General features: G+C 38.8%; 1 protein-coding gene across 2 annotated transcripts; it reads left to right on the plus strand.

Moving 5' to 3' along the window:
- Positions 1-21: 21 nt before the first annotated feature.
- ATP5F1C (ATP synthase F1 subunit gamma) lies at positions 22-16,754 on the plus strand. Of its 2 annotated transcripts, XM_008002220.3 has the most exons (10): positions 22-145; positions 8,269-8,303; positions 8,886-9,017; positions 10,510-10,714; positions 11,304-11,447; positions 11,560-11,624; positions 13,628-13,783; positions 14,116-14,212; positions 15,919-15,955; positions 16,612-16,754. In XM_008002220.3, exons 1-9 carry the CDS (start codon positions 90-92, stop codon positions 15,923-15,925), a joined length of 897 nt encoding a protein of 298 aa, XP_008000411.1. In that variant the 5' UTR covers positions 22-89; the 3' UTR covers positions 15,926-15,955; positions 16,612-16,754. The 2 variants fall into 2 exon arrangements, with proteins under 2 accessions (XP_008000411.1, XP_008000412.1); XM_008002221.3 differs by lacking the exon at positions 15,919-15,955.
- The last annotated feature ends 377 nt before the right edge of the window (positions 16,755-17,131 follow it).

Raw genomic sequence — 17,131 nt, forward strand, 5'->3', positions numbered from 1 at the left:
GCGAGGTGGGCGGGGGGGGCGCGCTAGGAAGCTTCTGCGCATGCGCGCTGAGGCCTGCCTGACCGACCTTCAGCAGGGCTGGGGCTACCATGTTCTCTCGCGCGGGCGTAGCTGGGCTGTCGGCCTGGACCTTGCAGCCTCAATGGTATGGCAACTTGCGGGAAGATCGGCAGGAACGCAAGGGATGGAAGAGCTTGGGCACGGGGCAGGGAGGAGGAGATGGGCGCAGGAGCAGATCTGGGGTCGCAGGGCCTGACTGGGCCCCTGGCCCCTCGGAAGCGCCGGGTAGCGGGGGCTGCAGGAAGCGGCTCCGAGGCCGGCGAGGCGTGCGCAGGGCCCGGCTCTGGCGGAGCAAGGTCCCGCCCGGTCCCCTGAGGCCGGAGGGCCACCTGGGACCTCGGGACTGCGGCCTGAGTCCAGATTGACGTCTGGGCGGTCTTGAGTTCCCTCAGCTAATCAACACTTCCTGAGCTTCCGCTGCGAGCCAGGCCCCCAGTCTCGGGGCCCGCGAGGTGTCGGGAGCCTGAGCGATAGCCCAGGGGAAATGTTAAGTTGTGCTTTTTGTCCTTGACGCCCTTTGAAACCCTCCAGTGCTGGACAGAGTGACCCTTTAAGATTCGATCGAGTCAGAGAGCGCGGCCGTCGAGCACCTCCCGTGTTGCAGACGCTTTGCTGGGTTCTGGAACAGCAAAGGCGAACATCCTAGATGCCCCTGAGGGTGGTCTTGGTGCAGAAGGGACGGTATAGATCTGTCTGAGGGCGGGGAAGGGAAGGACACCTAGCACTGCCTTGAAACCACTTGCTGACACCATAACCCTGCAAGGTCATGAAATTGCCCCAAGGTCCTAGGGGGAGGAGGTCGGTGGGCTTTAAGTTAACTGACGTGCAGCTAAATGGTGCCACGAGCCTCGAGAATTTTAAACATTAGTTCCAGGTGGGGGGACCTGGGCTGGGGGAATGCATATTAGAAGGCCTGGGAATGGGCAGGTAAAAGTTGGTTTGTGGGTGGTGCTGTTGAGTTTTGAAGCTTGACAGAATCTGGAAGAATTTCAGACACGCTGCTAAGGGGATTATAGGCTGTGTGGTAGCAATTCCCTGCTCTAAACAGTATGGAGGATTTCTAAGGCGCTACAGTTTTTTGCATCCTAATTTATATTGAAGCGTCCATAAAACATTAATTGAAATAAATACGTTTTGCATTAAGCAAATAACTGATAGTAATATACGAGATTTTCAGAATGAAATCTGATGTGAATTAGCCACATAGAATTTTTGGTAGCTTGGCCTTAGAAGTCAGATTTTTTTTCTCTAATACGGAAAAATAAATTCATGGGAATTAAAAGGTCACTGTAGTTGGATTCTGAGTTGTATAGATTGCCCCACTTGTTAACTAACCACTCAGCAGACGTTAGCTGAGTGCTTGCACTGCACCCGGTGGTACTTGGAAGGTGCCAAAATGTGATGGTGAACAAATAGATAAGGTCTCCGTCAGCTTCCTGGAACAGTGCCTGGCATGCAGTGGTGCTCTGCGAACATCAGGTCTCCTGTCCTTACCTTCTTGCCACGCATTAATGTTATCTGTCAGTATTTTTAGAACCTTAGTTTAGTTTCTAAGTTGATCTTTAAAAAAATGGGAAGAGTTTCTTAAGCAAAGATAGAATATTTTACAAAAAATTTTAGAAATATCTTTTTTAAAAGCACTCGTAAGATAATTTGAAGCTCTTTTAGTAAAGGATGGTTTTAAATAAGTGCTCTCAGTTGAAGACAACCACTGTTAGGAGCTGAAATCGGAACCTCAATCAGCATATAAAGGTCCTAATCCTGACCTTAATCTCTTTGGAATATTGGTTTTAAGTCATCAATCAACAGTGTTCCACTATGAAAGCATATTCTGTCCTCTTCTTTTCACTTATTCCTTCACTCCTGGTGCTTAATGTCTTTCCTGCCTCTTCTGCCATTTCTCTTCCCATTAATTATAACTGCCTTCTGAATTCAGAAATTAAAACCACTCCACAGAATTAATTTGGAAGGGGAAAAAAATACCTTTGCCTTAACGAACCATGAAGAGGCATATTTCCACGCTTCTGTCTTGATTACTGGAAGTTTTTTAAAGTACAATTTGTTATTGTTTTAGTTTTCATTTTCAGAGAGGTTACCATACTAACATAAATTAAACATTAGTCTTACTTAAATTCACAGTGGTTATTTTAATAGTTGTTAGGATATCGGCAAAATACCCTTTTTGAAAATTAAACCTTTTTTTTTTTTAAAGTAGCATTTAAGAAAATGGAAATAAAAATTTGGAGAGAAAGAGTCCCTGATTTTACTGTCTTCAAATCTGTGAAAAACATATTTCTATGTCTTAGAGTTCAGTAGTCTCTAAAATGGAACTGTTCTATAATAACGTGTCAGTAGTCATAAACTACATATACCGAAAAGAGATGGCATTTCAGGAGAGAAAAGACAAATTGTCATCAGAGACCATAAGGGCAGATATTTACTAGTAAATGTAAAAAATGTTAGGCAGCAGAGTATAGTACTGTATACAAGAGAGACTCTGTAGCCAGCCCTGAAGGGCTCCATTCAGATGGCAGGGATTGAATTCTGATTGCCACTTAGCAGCTCTGTGACCTTGGGCGAGTTACTTAGTGTCTGTCCCACCAGTTCCTTATCTGTCAAATATATGCAGTAAAAGTGCACAATTCAGTGGGTTAGTGTGAGGATTAGAGTATTTGCAAAGCATGTAGGACAGTGGGAGAAATGCTGATAGGGATCCAAATGCTGTATATCATTACATAAATGAAGAATTTAAGTACAGTTTCTACATCAAATGTAATGTAAGAAAGATTGCTTGGACTTGCCAAAAGAGGAAAAGAAGATGCAGTCGCGGGCCAGGCGCAGTGGCTCACGCCTGTAATCCCAGCACTTTGAAAGGCCAAGGCGGGAGGATCACGAGGTCAAGAGATAGAGACCATACTGGCCAACATGGTGAAACCCTGTCTCTACTAAAAACACAAAAATTAGCCAGACGTGTTGGTACGTGCCTGAAATCCCAGCTACTCGGGAGGCTGAGACAGGAGAATCGCTTGAACCCAGGAAGCGGAGGTTGCAGTGAGCTGAGATCGTGCCACTGCACTCCAGCCTGGTGACAGAGAGAGACTCTATCTCAAAAAAAAAAAAAAAAAGGTGATGCAGTCCGGGGTGTGGGTTAGAGAAGTGTGAAGGAATCAGTTTTTGCTGGTGGCAGGTGATGGACTTTTACACATTTAATATCAGAATTAGAAGTACTTCATAATTTTCTTTTCCTTGAGAATTAGCCAATGTTGCTTCCTTTTTAAGTTTTTATATATCTTAATACACTCCTTAAAAATCTCTCAAATTGTAGTTTCTTGGAAGGGTGTCATTCCTGACTCCCTCCTCCCCTGCCTTCATCAGCTGTTGTAACAGTGCTGTGGGATCATGGTAGATAGTGGTAATCCACAGTGCATTTGATTTTCCCTCCGCTGTGTTTCTTAGTCTCCGGAGGATGTCAGGACGTGCAATGATTCAGAGCTCTATCTCTTCATTTGCAAAAAATGTATATTTAGTAAAGGAAGCTATCCCTAAAGAGAGTTCAATTAGCTCATCACTGTTCTTACTCAAATTGTACCTAAAAATTAAAGTAGTAACATAGACATCTTCAGAATTAAATGAAAGCTAAACATGAGAGTGCTTTAAAACACATGAAATTAGGGCAAGTGCATAGCATTATCACAGAAGATGCTACCTCTTCATACCTCTAACTTGGAGTACTTAAGGAAACCAAAACATTCTGTCTTTGTCCAAATATGGTGTGCAATTCAAAGTTGTTCCATACGGTATTCTCTGACCAGAAACTTGTATCAGTTCAATTAAAGAGTCTGCCTAAAACCATAATATCCAAGTGTGACTTGTCATAACCAATAAATTTTGTGTTCAGGGAGAAAAGTCATTACTACACCAAAAAAGGAAGGTTGGCCAAAAACTGGTATTACTTTTTAAGTGTGATTATGAAAAGCTGTTGCCAGTAGAACAGTCATGGCAGGTAGTTTGTGCTGTAAAGTAACAGAGCTTGTCAGGATTTGCCAGCTTTTATCTTTTCCTTTACTAGATTCTTCTTTTTTTTTTTTTTTTTTTTTTTTTTTTGAGACAGAGTCTCGCTCTGTCGCCCAGGCTGGAGTGCAGTGGCCAGATCTCGGCTCACTGCAAGCTCCATCTCCCAGGTTCACGCCATTCTCCTGCCTCAGCCTCCCGAGTAGCTGGGACTACAGGTGCCCGCCATCACGCCCGGCTAGTTTTTTGTATTTTTTAGTAGAGACGGGGTTTCACCGTGTTAGCCAGGATGGTCTCGATCTCCTGACCTCGTGATCCTCCTGTCTCGGCCTCCCAAAGTAGTAGATTCATTCTTAAAACCAAACCTAGTATTTTTCGTGCTGAAGTGGGAGAATCACCTGAGCCCAGGAAGTCGAGACCGCAGGGAGCCATGGTCACGCCACTGCACTCTAGCCTGGGTGAGGGGAGTGAGACCCTGTCTTCAAACCCCAAAAAACAAAGATCCACTCTTTGTTATACAGTTCTATGGATTTGGGCAAATGTTTAATGGCATGTATCCACCATTACGATATCATACTGAAGAGCTTCACTCCCCTAAAAATTCCCTCCTCTACTCCCCCAAACCCTGACCACCGCTTCTCTCAACTATTGCTGGATCGTCACCTTTTCTGGCATGTCGTATAGCTAGAATCATACAGGATTTGGTCTTTTTCAGACTGCCCTCTCTCCCTTAGCACTATGCACGTAAGGTTTCTCCAGGCCTTTTTATGACTTAATAGCTCTTGTGGTTTTGGTGAATAATGGTCCATTGTATGGATGTATCAGAGTTAGATCCATTCATTCATGTATCAAAGGACATCTGGGTTGCTTCCAACTTTTGGCATCATGAATGAAGCCACTTTACATGCTCATGTGTAGATTTTATGTGGACATAACTTTTCATCTCAGTTGGGTCAATACTGATTGCTGAATCATGAGTTAAGACTAGGTTTAGCTTTGTAAAAAACTGCCAGAACATCTTCCTAAGTGGCTGTGTACTGTTTTACTTTCCTGCCAGTAATCAGTGAGAGTTCCTTTTGTTCCACATCCTTATCATCGTCTGGTGGTCAGTTTTTTGGGTTTATCCATTCTTGCAGGTGTGTAGTAGTATTTTACTGTTTTAACTTGCAGTGTTCTAATGATGTGATACTGAGCATTATATGTGCTTTTTACCATCTGGTTTTTTTTTTTTTTTTTTTTTTTTTTTTTTGCGGGGGGACAGAGTCTTGCTCTGTTGCCCAGGCTGGAATGCATTGGTGCCATCTCTGCTCACCACAACCTCTGCTTCCTGGGTTCAAGTGATTCTCCTGCCTCAGCCTCCCAAGTAGCTGGGATTACAGGCGCGTACCACCACGCCCAGCTCATTTTTTGTATTTTTAGTAGAGACGGGGTTTCACCATGTTGGTCAGGCTGGTCTCGGAACTCCTGACCTCGTGATCCTCCCGCCTCGGCCTCCCAAAGTGCTGGGATTATATGAGCAACTGCACTCGGCCCTGACATCTGTTTATCTTCTTTGGTGAAGTCTCCAGATCTTTTGCCCATTTTTTAATTTGGGTTGTTTTTTCTCTTATTGCATTTTAAGAGTTGTTTGTTTTGGTTACAAGTCCTTTATCAGAGATAGTTTTAGAAATACTTTCTCCCAGCCTGTGGATTGACTTTTCATTCTCTTTACAGTATTTTTCACAGGACAGAAGTTTTAAATTTCAATAAAGCCCAAATTAATTTTTTCTGTCATGGATGATGCTTTTGGTGTTGTATTTAAAAACTCATTGCCAAACCCAAGGCACCTGGACTGTCTCCTGTGGTATCTTCTAGAAGTTTTACAGTTTGGTAGTTTATATTTAGGCCTGTGATTAATTTTAAGTTAATTTTTATGAAATTTGTGAAGTCATTGTACAGATTAGTATTTTTGCATATAAGTGTCCAGTTGTGCCAGTACCATTTGTTTGTTAGAATATCCTTTTTTCCTTTAATTGTTTTTGCTTCTTTATTACTGTAACTTTAGAGGAAGTCTTGAAGTCAGGTAGTGTTAGTCCTGACAATATTGCTTGGCTTTTCTAGGTCTTTGGCCATCCCGTATAACCTTGAAAATCAGTTTATTGATATCCACAAAGTAACTTGTTGAGATTTTAGTGGATTTTTAAAATTGTAAAACACATGTAACACGAAGTTTATAATTTTAACCATATAATTGTGTGCGGGCATTTTTAACTTCATACTCCAGTAGTTCAGGGCTGCTGTAGAGGAATGCAAGCTTTTTATATACACTAACCTTATATCCTACAACCTTGTCATAAATGTTTATCGGCTCTAGGAGGGGTTATTTTTATTCTTTGGGATTTTCTACATAGATAATCATGTCATCTATGAACAAAAACAGTTTTATTCCTTCCCTTCAAATCTCTATGCCTCTTATTTTCTTGCCTTACTGCATTAGCTAAGACTTCGAGTATGATACTGAAGAAGAGGGATAAGTGGGGATTTCGTTGTCTTGTTCCCAATTTTATGGGGAAAGCTCCTAGCCTCTCCCATTAAGTCAAGGTTTTTGTATTTTGTTTTTTAGCAGGTTGAGGAAGTTCTCTATTCCTAGGTTGCTGAGAGACTTTATCATGAATGGGTGTTAGATTTTGTTGGATGCTTTTTCTGCACCTATTGATTGAATGCTTTTTTCTTCTTTAACCTGTTGGTGTATTGATTTTTAAATATTGAACCAGCTTTGCATACCTGGAGTCAATCCCACTTAGTGATAGTGTATAATTATTTTTAATACATTGTTGGATTTGATTTGCTAATACACCGTTGAGGATTTTTGCATCTAATCTATGCTCATGAGCGATATTAGTCACCGTCCACTGAGGTCATTCAATTAGAGAAACCTTAAATCATTCTTATTGTTTTCCTTTCTACTATGAATGTACATGTGAAGAAGTTAAATGCTCGCAAATCTAGTCTCCTATTGCTTTGCTGGCATCTTTGTCCAGGTTCTTGAGGTCTCTCGTGAGGCTGCGGCAGCCTATGTCCCCATGTTTTCAATGTTCATCAAAACTCCAACCTCATTTTACGCTTGTCACTGCCATCTGAGATACTTTGCTGAAATACTAAACTGATTTGTGAGCTTATAAACATTCATTTCCCTACTAACCTACAAATAAGATTTAAACTTACTTGCTTTTTTAATATTTAAAAATATTAATTATTTAAAGTAACAAACCCAGCTCATGTCTCCAGCTTCCCCTTCTCCATTTCTCACTCTTTCCTGAACATGAATCCTCTTAAAATGACATCCCGTTCCTGAGAATCCCCTCCTTAGGTCCCTTCTTTGTGAACATATTTACTCATTGCTCAATTCTCCAGCGTAGCTTTGCCTGCAAACACAGGCACTTTGTATGGATTTGAAGGCAGGAAGATAATTTCATATTTTTTAGCATGTCTTCTCCCATTAGGGCAGAAATTCTCTCATATTCATCTTTCACCAACATTTCATTTAAGTCTAATCATTTTGACTTCTGCACATTAGCATTTCAATTTTAAAGACTTGAAAAAATATTAAATTTTATGTAAATGTAATTTTTCATGAACCTTGTTTATGAGGTAATAGTATGTCAGAGACCATGTCGTGTTTACCAGTGCCTGGAATGTAGAGCAGCTTGGCAGATGTTTATTGAGCTGAATTGAAAAAGTTAAGAATCAGTTGATATAAATTACTTTTACACATGTAGTCATGTTTGACTGCATCATTGACTCTACGTGTTGCTGGAAGAAGTTGCTGTGAACTAAGGAAGTTTTTAGAGTGGCTGGCCTTGACTTGAAGTATAGTTGGGCAGCTTAACAAGGGGAGGGGCTTTTCTGTTATGGAAACAACATAAGCAAAGATATGAAGGTCGGAGTAGAACATGTGGGAGTCAATAGAGCATGTTGACTTCAGGGAAGGTGGTGTTAGAGACAGGCCAAATGAAAGGAGGCCTTCGATACAGGGATTCGCGCCACTACTAAGGAATTTAAAGATATGTCTATTCATATACATTCTGAGTCCTGTATTTGATAGATTGCTTCTTTATGGCATATTTTTTAAATAAATATATTAACTCTGAAAGTTTTTCTTGTGTAACGGAACTATTTTTCAAAAAACTGAAATAATTTTAAAACTTTTATCCTCAGGATTCAAGTTCGAAATATGGCAACTTTGAAAGATAGTAAGTATGTTGTTCGTTTCAATATGTGAATTAAGAAAACTAAATTTTGACAAATACAAATACTTTCAAAAATACACTGCTTTAGCCCATTGTATATTTGATCAAAACTGACCAAATGGATTTCCATTGTATGTTTGGGATGTTGGACTTGTTCTGAAAAGACCAGTAAGAAAGGACACATGAGAAAGCTGTGTTCTCTTGTCTGTAGAATGATCATGACGTAACTAGAAAAAACTATACCAGTGTGGGTGTGGGTGGGTGTACGTGGGGGGAGGAGGGGTAAATAATGTTATGGAATTATATATAAATAATGTTACGGAATATGTGGTTAAGGCAATTTTCAATACCATTTAATGTTTTAAATGTATATTATTGTCTTATGTTGCCATTTGCTTGTCCTAAGTAGTAGCTAGTCTTGCCTTCCTTTTATTAGTACTATTAAGACTGGTTTAGCATCATGCTGTTTATTGTTTATCTAAGTGCTCATTATTCTGCCTTGCAATTTAGACAAATATTTCAATAAATTCACAATGAAGTTAGACGGTAATTCCTTTGTCTTAACACAGTACTTCTATTTTTCAGTTACCAGGAGACTAAAGTCCATCAAAAACATCCAGAAAATTACCAAGTCTATGAAAATGGTAGCAGCAGCAAAATATGCCCGAGCTGAGAGAGAGCTGAAACCAGCTCGAATATATGGATTGGGATCTTTGGGTAAGGGAAGAGTGTAATTCACAAATTAGGAAGAACTGTTTAACACAAAGAAGACTACTGATGACCTGTATCTAGAGCTTACAGTGATGTCAAGCCTATTTGAGTACTTGACATGTACTTATTTTTCATCTATATCCACCTGACACGTAACGATAACAACCCATGCAGGTAGGAACTGTTAGAATCCCTGCTTTCCAGTGAGAAAAACTGAAGCACATGGAAGTTAAGTAACTTGCCTAAGATCACATATAAAAGGATGAAGAGCCTCTGTTTGGACCTATGTGGTTTGGTGTCAGAGCCTGTGTATTTTTTAACCATTCTACGTGACCATGTTAACTTTTAAAATATTCTGAAATTTTCCCAGTTACTAAGTATACCATCAGAAGAACTTGGAAACCATGCACTAGGTGCAAGGGCTTAATTTCATCCTGTGACCTTGTAGTGTGGCATTTTAGGACTGCAGTGGGGACAGGTAGGCGGCATTGCAGTGGAGAGCTGACCGGGTGGTCATGGATGTGACTCTTGATGGTGTTGCGAGAAGAATCCGAATGATGTTGAAGCAGGAAAAGCAGCTGAGAACCTTCATTTTCAAGATACTTAATCACCATTCTTATCTTTTCAAAAGCATGAAGACATTTTTCCTTCAGAAATTTATGTAATCCATCCTTAATTAGTCTTCTTCATGGAAAAGAGATACGGCAGTTTAAAAAGAATTTATATTGTGTTTTTAAATGCTTTTATACTTATTTGATTATGAATTTATCTTGGAAATAAAATTGTAAAGAGCTGGAAATGGGAAAGAAGTTTCTATTTTAACTTGTAATTACATTCTTTCTCTTACCTTTTTTATGATCATGCTGTCTTATCCGGAGTTGAGGCTATCTAAAAGAATTTTTAACTTAAGGAAGATTTATGCAAATTTGATAGTAAAGAAAATCATGCAGTGAACCCCCTATTTATCTACCAAATCTTCAATAATCTCAGCTTACAGCTGTCCTTTGTTTTGTGTGTGTGTGTTTTGTTGTTTTTTGTTTGTTTTGTTGTTTTTTTTTGAGATGGAGTCTTACTCTGTTACCCAGACTAGAGTGCAGTGTCACAATCTCAGCTCACTACAACCTCCACCTCCCAGGCTCAAGCGATTCTCCTGCCTCAGCCTCCCCAGTAGCTAGGATTAACAGCCCCGCCACCACACCTGGCTAATTTTTGTATTTTTAATAGAAATGGGGTTTCACTATGTTGGCCAGGCTGGTCTCAAACTCCTGACCTCAGGTGATCCACCCACCTTGGCCTCCCAAAGTGCTGGGATTACAGGCATGAGCCACTGTGCCCGGCCTCAGCTTACAGCTGTCCTAAGAACACTTGCTTATACTAGGCAGTTGCCAGGTAAATGTAAATGCATATTTTGAAAATAACCAACTGCTTTGTAAATTGGATATTTACTGTATTTAGTGTAAATTGCATATAAAACTTAATGCTTTTGTTTGTTTTTAAGCTTTGTATGAAAAAGCTGATATCAAGGTTCCTGAAGACAAGAAGAAACACCTCCTTATTGGTGTGTCCTCAGATCGAGGACTGTGTGGTGCTATTCATTCCTCCATTGCTAAACAGATGAAAAGTGAGGTTGCTACGCTAACAGCAGCTGGGAAAGAAGTTATGCTTGTTGGAATTGGTGACAAAATCAGAGGCATACTTTATAGGTAATTTAAATATATATTGTTTATTTTCATAAAGGTGCAAGCATGAATAAATCTTCTCGCAGAAGTTTTGACAAACTCTGAAATCCTTCGTCGATAGTTTAATCAAACAAGGTATATTCTTCAGGGCCGTTTTTGGTATACTCACAGGGAGGTGTTCGTTTCCTTTTTCTTTTTTCCAGGATATATTGGAACATTTCTGTTTTCCTTCCCCTGTTTTCTACCTTTGCTTCTTCATCCGGATCATAAGTTGAGTGCCATGTGAATATCAAAAGCTATCAGCATTAAGCCAAATGAGGCATCTGAGGAGCTGTTCCAGCCTGGAAATGTTAGCAATAGTTCATTAGGATTAGAAGGAGAGGAATAAAGGCAAAACGAATATAAAACAAGACAGACCTCACTTTTAGTTCTTAGTTCTTTGCAGGTGCTGAGGGAAAGGAATTATGATAGTGTGTGGAACAACTCAGGAAATCACCACCACCCACACCCCAAAAGACCTGATCCATGGTGACGATGTTTTCTCCTGCCCGTCCCCTATGCTCTTTCAGAAGTGTTGTTAAACTAGCTATGTGAGCTCTTGCTTTTCTTATAGGACTCATTCTGACCAGTTTCTGGTGGCATTCAAAGAAGTGGGAAGAAAGCCCCCCACTTTTGGAGATGCGTCAGTCATTGCCCTTGAATTACTGAATTCTGGATATGAATTTGATGAAGGCTCCATCATCTTTAATCGATTCAGGCAAGAAAGATTTAGAAATCAAAGCTTTTTTTATGTTCATGTTTTTGTTCATATTTTGAAATAATAGTTTAAAAATTACTTTGAGATTTACATTTGTTTTTGTCAATTCTAGGTCTGTCATCTCCTATAAGACAGAAGAAAAGCCCATCTTTTCCCTTAATACCATTGCAAGTGCTGGTGAGTAGTTTTTCTACTACATATATTTTTTGGCATGTAGAATGAAGAGATTTGTACACTAAGGCAGACAGTGTCAAGATGTATAGTGGTAGCAATAGCGCTATAGCAAATGATTTGGGGCTTTTTTCTTTTTTTGACGGAGTCTCACTGTGTCACCCAGGCTGAAGTGCAATGGCATGATCTTGGCTCACTGCAACCTCCACCTCCCGGGTTCAAGCAATTGTCCTGCCTCAGCCTCCCAAGTAGCTGGGATTACAGGTGCATGCTACCACCACGCCTGGCTAATTTTTGTATTTTTAGTAGAGTTGGGGTTTCACCATATTGGCCAGGCTGGTCTTGAACTCCTGCCCTCAAGTGATCCACCCTCCTTTGCCTCCCAAAATGCTGGGATGACAGGTGTGAGCCACTGTGCCCTGCTGATCTGGGGCTGTTGAAGTGCCATCTCTTGACTTCCATGATACTTAATTCAGTCATTGTTCGATAATTCCTGCTCTATTCTGTCATTAATTGAACAAATTGGTATCTATTGAGGTTCATCATTAGATTTTTTGTCCTCAAGGATTGAAGAGCGTAGCTAGAAACTGGCTTTGCAATTCATGTTTGGGACCTCTGACTACAATACAACAGGAGCTCTAGAATAGAGAGTTGAACAGTGTTCACAACTAATTTACACTGACCGACCCAATTCTCTTGTTTTATTGTTGGAAGAAAGTCGTCATTGATCATTTATTGTTGGAAGAAAGTCGTCATTGATCATCAAGAGTTGAACAGTGTTCACAACTAATTTACACTGACCGACCCAATTCTCTTGTTTTATTGTTGGAAGAAAGTCGTCATTGAATCATTATATCCAGCATCCTGGAATAATATTCTAGAACTGATTTTAGTTTCCTAAGGCTTTTTCCCCTTGTATATACCATCTATTTTCATCTATTTCCTAATACTTCATTTATTTTCAAGTATGTACTTTACATGTTAATGTTTCTGAAATTGAGATGGCTCTACCAGCCAATGGAGTATCATTTGTAATAGACTACATATTTTTCTCTCTTAATGAGAAATAAAGTAGGTGTTACAACCAGTACCATTTTCAGTTTGATGAAATATAGTACTGTTTCACCACTTGACCCCAATGAATGAATTTTGAAATGTTCTACTAAATTGCTACAACATTAAAACTACAATTCATATCAGTTTCTAGTTCTCCCCCTCTTTCATGTGCTTAGAAATGTTTTCCCTCTCTCATTTTCCAGATTGATACATTCAGATTTCTTCAGTAATCAAATGACTAAGTTGGAATTATTGCACAGGTTGAGTATCCCTTGTGTAAATGCTTAGGACCAGAAATGTTTAGTATTTCAGAATATTTTCATATTTATAATGCAGTATCTTGGGGATGGGACCCGAGTCTGTACACCTTATATACATAACCTGAAGGCAGTTTTATGCAATGTTTTAAATAATTTTCTGCATGAAACAAAGTTTCAAATGCACCCCATCACACAAGGTCAGGTGTGGGATTTTCCACTTGTGCCATCATGTCAGTGCTCAAAATGTTTCAGATTTTGGAGCACCTCAGATTTTGGACTTTGGTATTTGGGATGCTCAACCTGTATTACACTATATTGGTTTCAATTTATTCTTTTTTTTTTTTTTTAATTGGAAAAAGCATTGAGTGCTTGCTGGCTTTGTAACAGGCACATGCTAATGCTGTCCAGAGGGTCTCATAATCATGAAATGTAGTACAGTTATTTCAAATGTTGACTTAATTTTTCTAAAGTTATATGGAGTAGAATATCGAATGCTTTATTTACACATTATATTTTGCTAAAAATATGCTATCTATAGTGTGGAAATAGATGAAATTATTAGAACAGATTCATTTACCTTATCTTACATTAATTTCTGCTCTGTAATTATAAAGGAGTTTTACACTGAAAAGCTGTTTTTGATGAATTAGTATTCTGTATAACTTCAAAGAAACTGATCACTTGTTTTAACAGAGAGCATGAGTATCTACGATGATATTGATGCTGATGTGCTACAAAATTACCAAGAATACAATCTGGCCAACATCATCTACTACTCTCTGAAGGAGTCCAGCACTAGTGAGCAGAGTGCCAGGATGACAGCCATGGACAATGCCAGCAAGAATGCTTGTAAGTACACAATAAGGATGATGCCAGCAGGAATGCTTGTGAGCACACAGTGAATCTCAGCTGAGAGGAGTCCATTGCCGAGAGTAGCATCAACAACATTAACTTAATATTCCTGTACCTGTAGGAAAGTATATCTTGATAGGTAGTTGATTTGCAAGTACTGTGAAAAGGTATCCTATGGAAGATGTAAAAATATCTTCATAACATTTTTTGAAAGGCCAATTTTGTTATCCAAAAATCCCTTATTTTTAAATTAAGCAACAAAAGTTAGTTAACAAGTTATTCTTCTCTAGTTTCAGATTTTTTGTGCAATCTTTTTGTTTTGTTTGTAGCTGAGATGATTGACAAATTGACATTGACATTCAACCGTACCCGCCAAGCTGTCATCACAAAAGAGTTGATTGAAATTATCTCTGGTGCTGCGGCTCTGTAAGTAATTGTAGATTGTTGCCTTCAGAGAATTTTTTTTTCCTCTTGCTGTGTCTGCTTGTTTGGATGCTTAAAAGTTTTTGTTTTTGTCTTTTGAAGTTGAAATAACTCATTGCTGAATCTTGCATCCTAACTCTTAGGCTACAAAGATGTGGTAAAAATGAGATCTCTTTGGTTTATTTTTATTGTTTCAGCTGGAAACACTCGGGCTTAGTTTTCACTTTTCTAAAGCGTTAGGAATGGGATGTGAATAATTCAGTATCATTTATGAAATCTTTCTTTGGAATTTAAACAATTGTAAGCTTTCTGAGTTACAGGGCTAGTTTCAGATTTGGTTTTACATAAATCTATAAACCATTGCATGTTGGGAAGGTCCAGGAATTTTTTAATCATTATGTTTTCTATATCAGTACCAAAAGATAGTATAGCCATCCCTCAGTATCTGCAAGTGATTGGTTCCAGAACTCTCTCTCACCTCCCCCAGGATACCAAAATCTGAAGATGCTCAAGTCCCTGATATAAAATAGCACAGTAGTGCATATAACAAATGCACATCCTCTCATATACTTTTAATCATCTCTAGTTATAATGCTATGTAAATTTTTGTTATATTGGTTTTTATTTTTATTATTTTATCGTTATTTTTATCTTTTTTCCAAATATTTTCATCAGCTTTGGTTGAATCCATGGATACTGAGGGCCAACTATATATACTGCTTTCCTCAAGAAAATTTCTTAGTTGTTGAAAAACTTTAATGTTTATGAAAAAAAGGTTAAGACAATGGGAATTTCAAAAAGTTATTAAGTTGAATACCCACTATGTGCACAGTACAGTGGTAGACACAGTGTTAAGGATGTGATTCTCTCTTTTAAGGCACTTATAGTCTAATAGGGTAAGAAACATACAAGTAATTGTGATTAGATAAAAATGGTGGTAAGTTCTTTATGACTCGTTCCTTCTTACCTCCTACTAATCAGTTACCATGCTAAGTTTCACCTTCTATCTCTTGAATCTTTCCCCTTCTTTATGCGCATTTAATGCAGATCCTTGTCATTTCTCTCCTGAGTTCAAAAAGGTAAATTATTTGAGTGCCCCTTAAGTGTCAGGCCCTGTGCTAGACACTGAGAATATAGTGGTAACAATATTTGTCTTAACAGTAAAGACAGACACTAAATAAGAAATCACAGCAGAACAGAAGTTACTAAACTGTGGCCTGGAGCCAAGAGTGGTTTCTACATTTTTAAAGAGTTATAAGAAAAAAGTATCAATAGTGTGGAAATAGATGAAATTATTAGGGAGAATCACTTGAACCCGGGAGGAGGTTGCCGTGAGCTGAGATCACACCACTGCACTCCAGCCTGGGCAACAGAACGAGACTCCATCTCAACAACACCAAAAAAAACTCTAAATATATTGTGTTAATTTATAGAAAAATTGTAATTTAAATTAGTATGTTCATAGTCTTGCCTACTTGCATGAGCATATTTTTATTGCTTCTAACCTGGATTGAAATCTATGACTTTTTATAACAGTCATTGAGTCTGTTTTAAAATAATCTTGTGGTAAGTATTTTTGCATGATATACTCAAGGCATCAAGTTTAAAAACTGACTTTTTTTCATGGGAAAGCATATGTGATTAACTAGCATGGATTGCTTCTTAACCTGCTTGTTTTGTGTTTCTTTTTCTTCTAATATAATAACCAGGGATTAATGAAAATCAAGCTCCATCCTCAGACAAGAGGTAAAGTTCACACATTCTTCCCACGTCTGCTCAGAAAAGAAACCTATTCAGATATGAGTGAAGCTAATTTAGTCATCCTAGAAGTGTCCTCTGAGAGATTTAGATGAATGGGCCACTTTATAGTAGCAGCCAACTCACGGGAGCACCTGGGCAATGATAGTGGACTTTTTTTGTAGTGAGTGTGTAGATCATAGAAAATGTAGATATAAGGAAATAAACTTTGAGGATAGAGAATTAACATTATTTTGAGATATTATACATAGGTGGTGAAGAGTGGTGGTTGTCACACTTTATGGTCTCAGGACCCCGTAGTGTCTGATTGATTTCGCAGAAGCCAGCTAGATTTTCATCTCTCTCTATTCATTTTGTTGTGATGTCATGGATCATGTGGCCTCTGGGAAACGCTACTGTATACTCGAGAATGAGAATAAAACAGGCAAAATAACATTATTATAGACATAGTTTTGCCCTCATGAACCCCATGAAAGGTTCCCCAGACCAAAATGTGAGAATCACTGGTATAGAGTAACACTTTATTGTGTAAATTCAGTTCTCTGTACCCCACTTAAATAGGTATTAATATTATCTCTTGACATCATTATTTTCCCAAAAAATGCTGTTTGATTTTTTTACTTGTTCTGTACTTTGTTTTTCAGGTAAAGAAGGAAAATTCAGCCAGTTGATTTTGTTTTTAGCATACTGCTGTCTTTGTCCGAAGAAACTGTTCCTCCATTATTTGAATTACTGAAGACAGCAAGATATTTGTAAATTATCTTACAATAAACAACTTACAATAAAATCATTGTTTTTCTTATATATAAGAACATTAGATATAGTTTTCGAAATGGGATGATACTAAAACATTTAAAAATATTAACATGCTACTATTAAAATTTTTTAGTAGAAGATAATTTAAGAGGTTCTTTTGATTTGATGGTGCTCCACTGACCTTAAAATGTCTAGCCTCTATGGGGACAAGGTAGAGGGAAAGCACTGCAGCCACGACCTCAGCCCGGTTCTATGCCTTATTACAGCCTTAAAGAACAGTCAACAGGGCGGGGCGCGGTGGCTCATGCCTGTAATCCCAGCACTTTGGGAGACCAAGACTCAAGGTGGATCACTTGAGGTCAGGAATTTGAGACTAGCCTGGCCAACATGGTGAAACCCCGTTTCTAC

Source organism: Chlorocebus sabaeus, chromosome 9 (genome assembly GCF_047675955.1).
Source record: "Chlorocebus sabaeus isolate Y175 chromosome 9, mChlSab1.0.hap1, whole genome shotgun sequence".
Taxonomy (NCBI): Eukaryota; Metazoa; Chordata; class Mammalia; order Primates; family Cercopithecidae; genus Chlorocebus; species Chlorocebus sabaeus.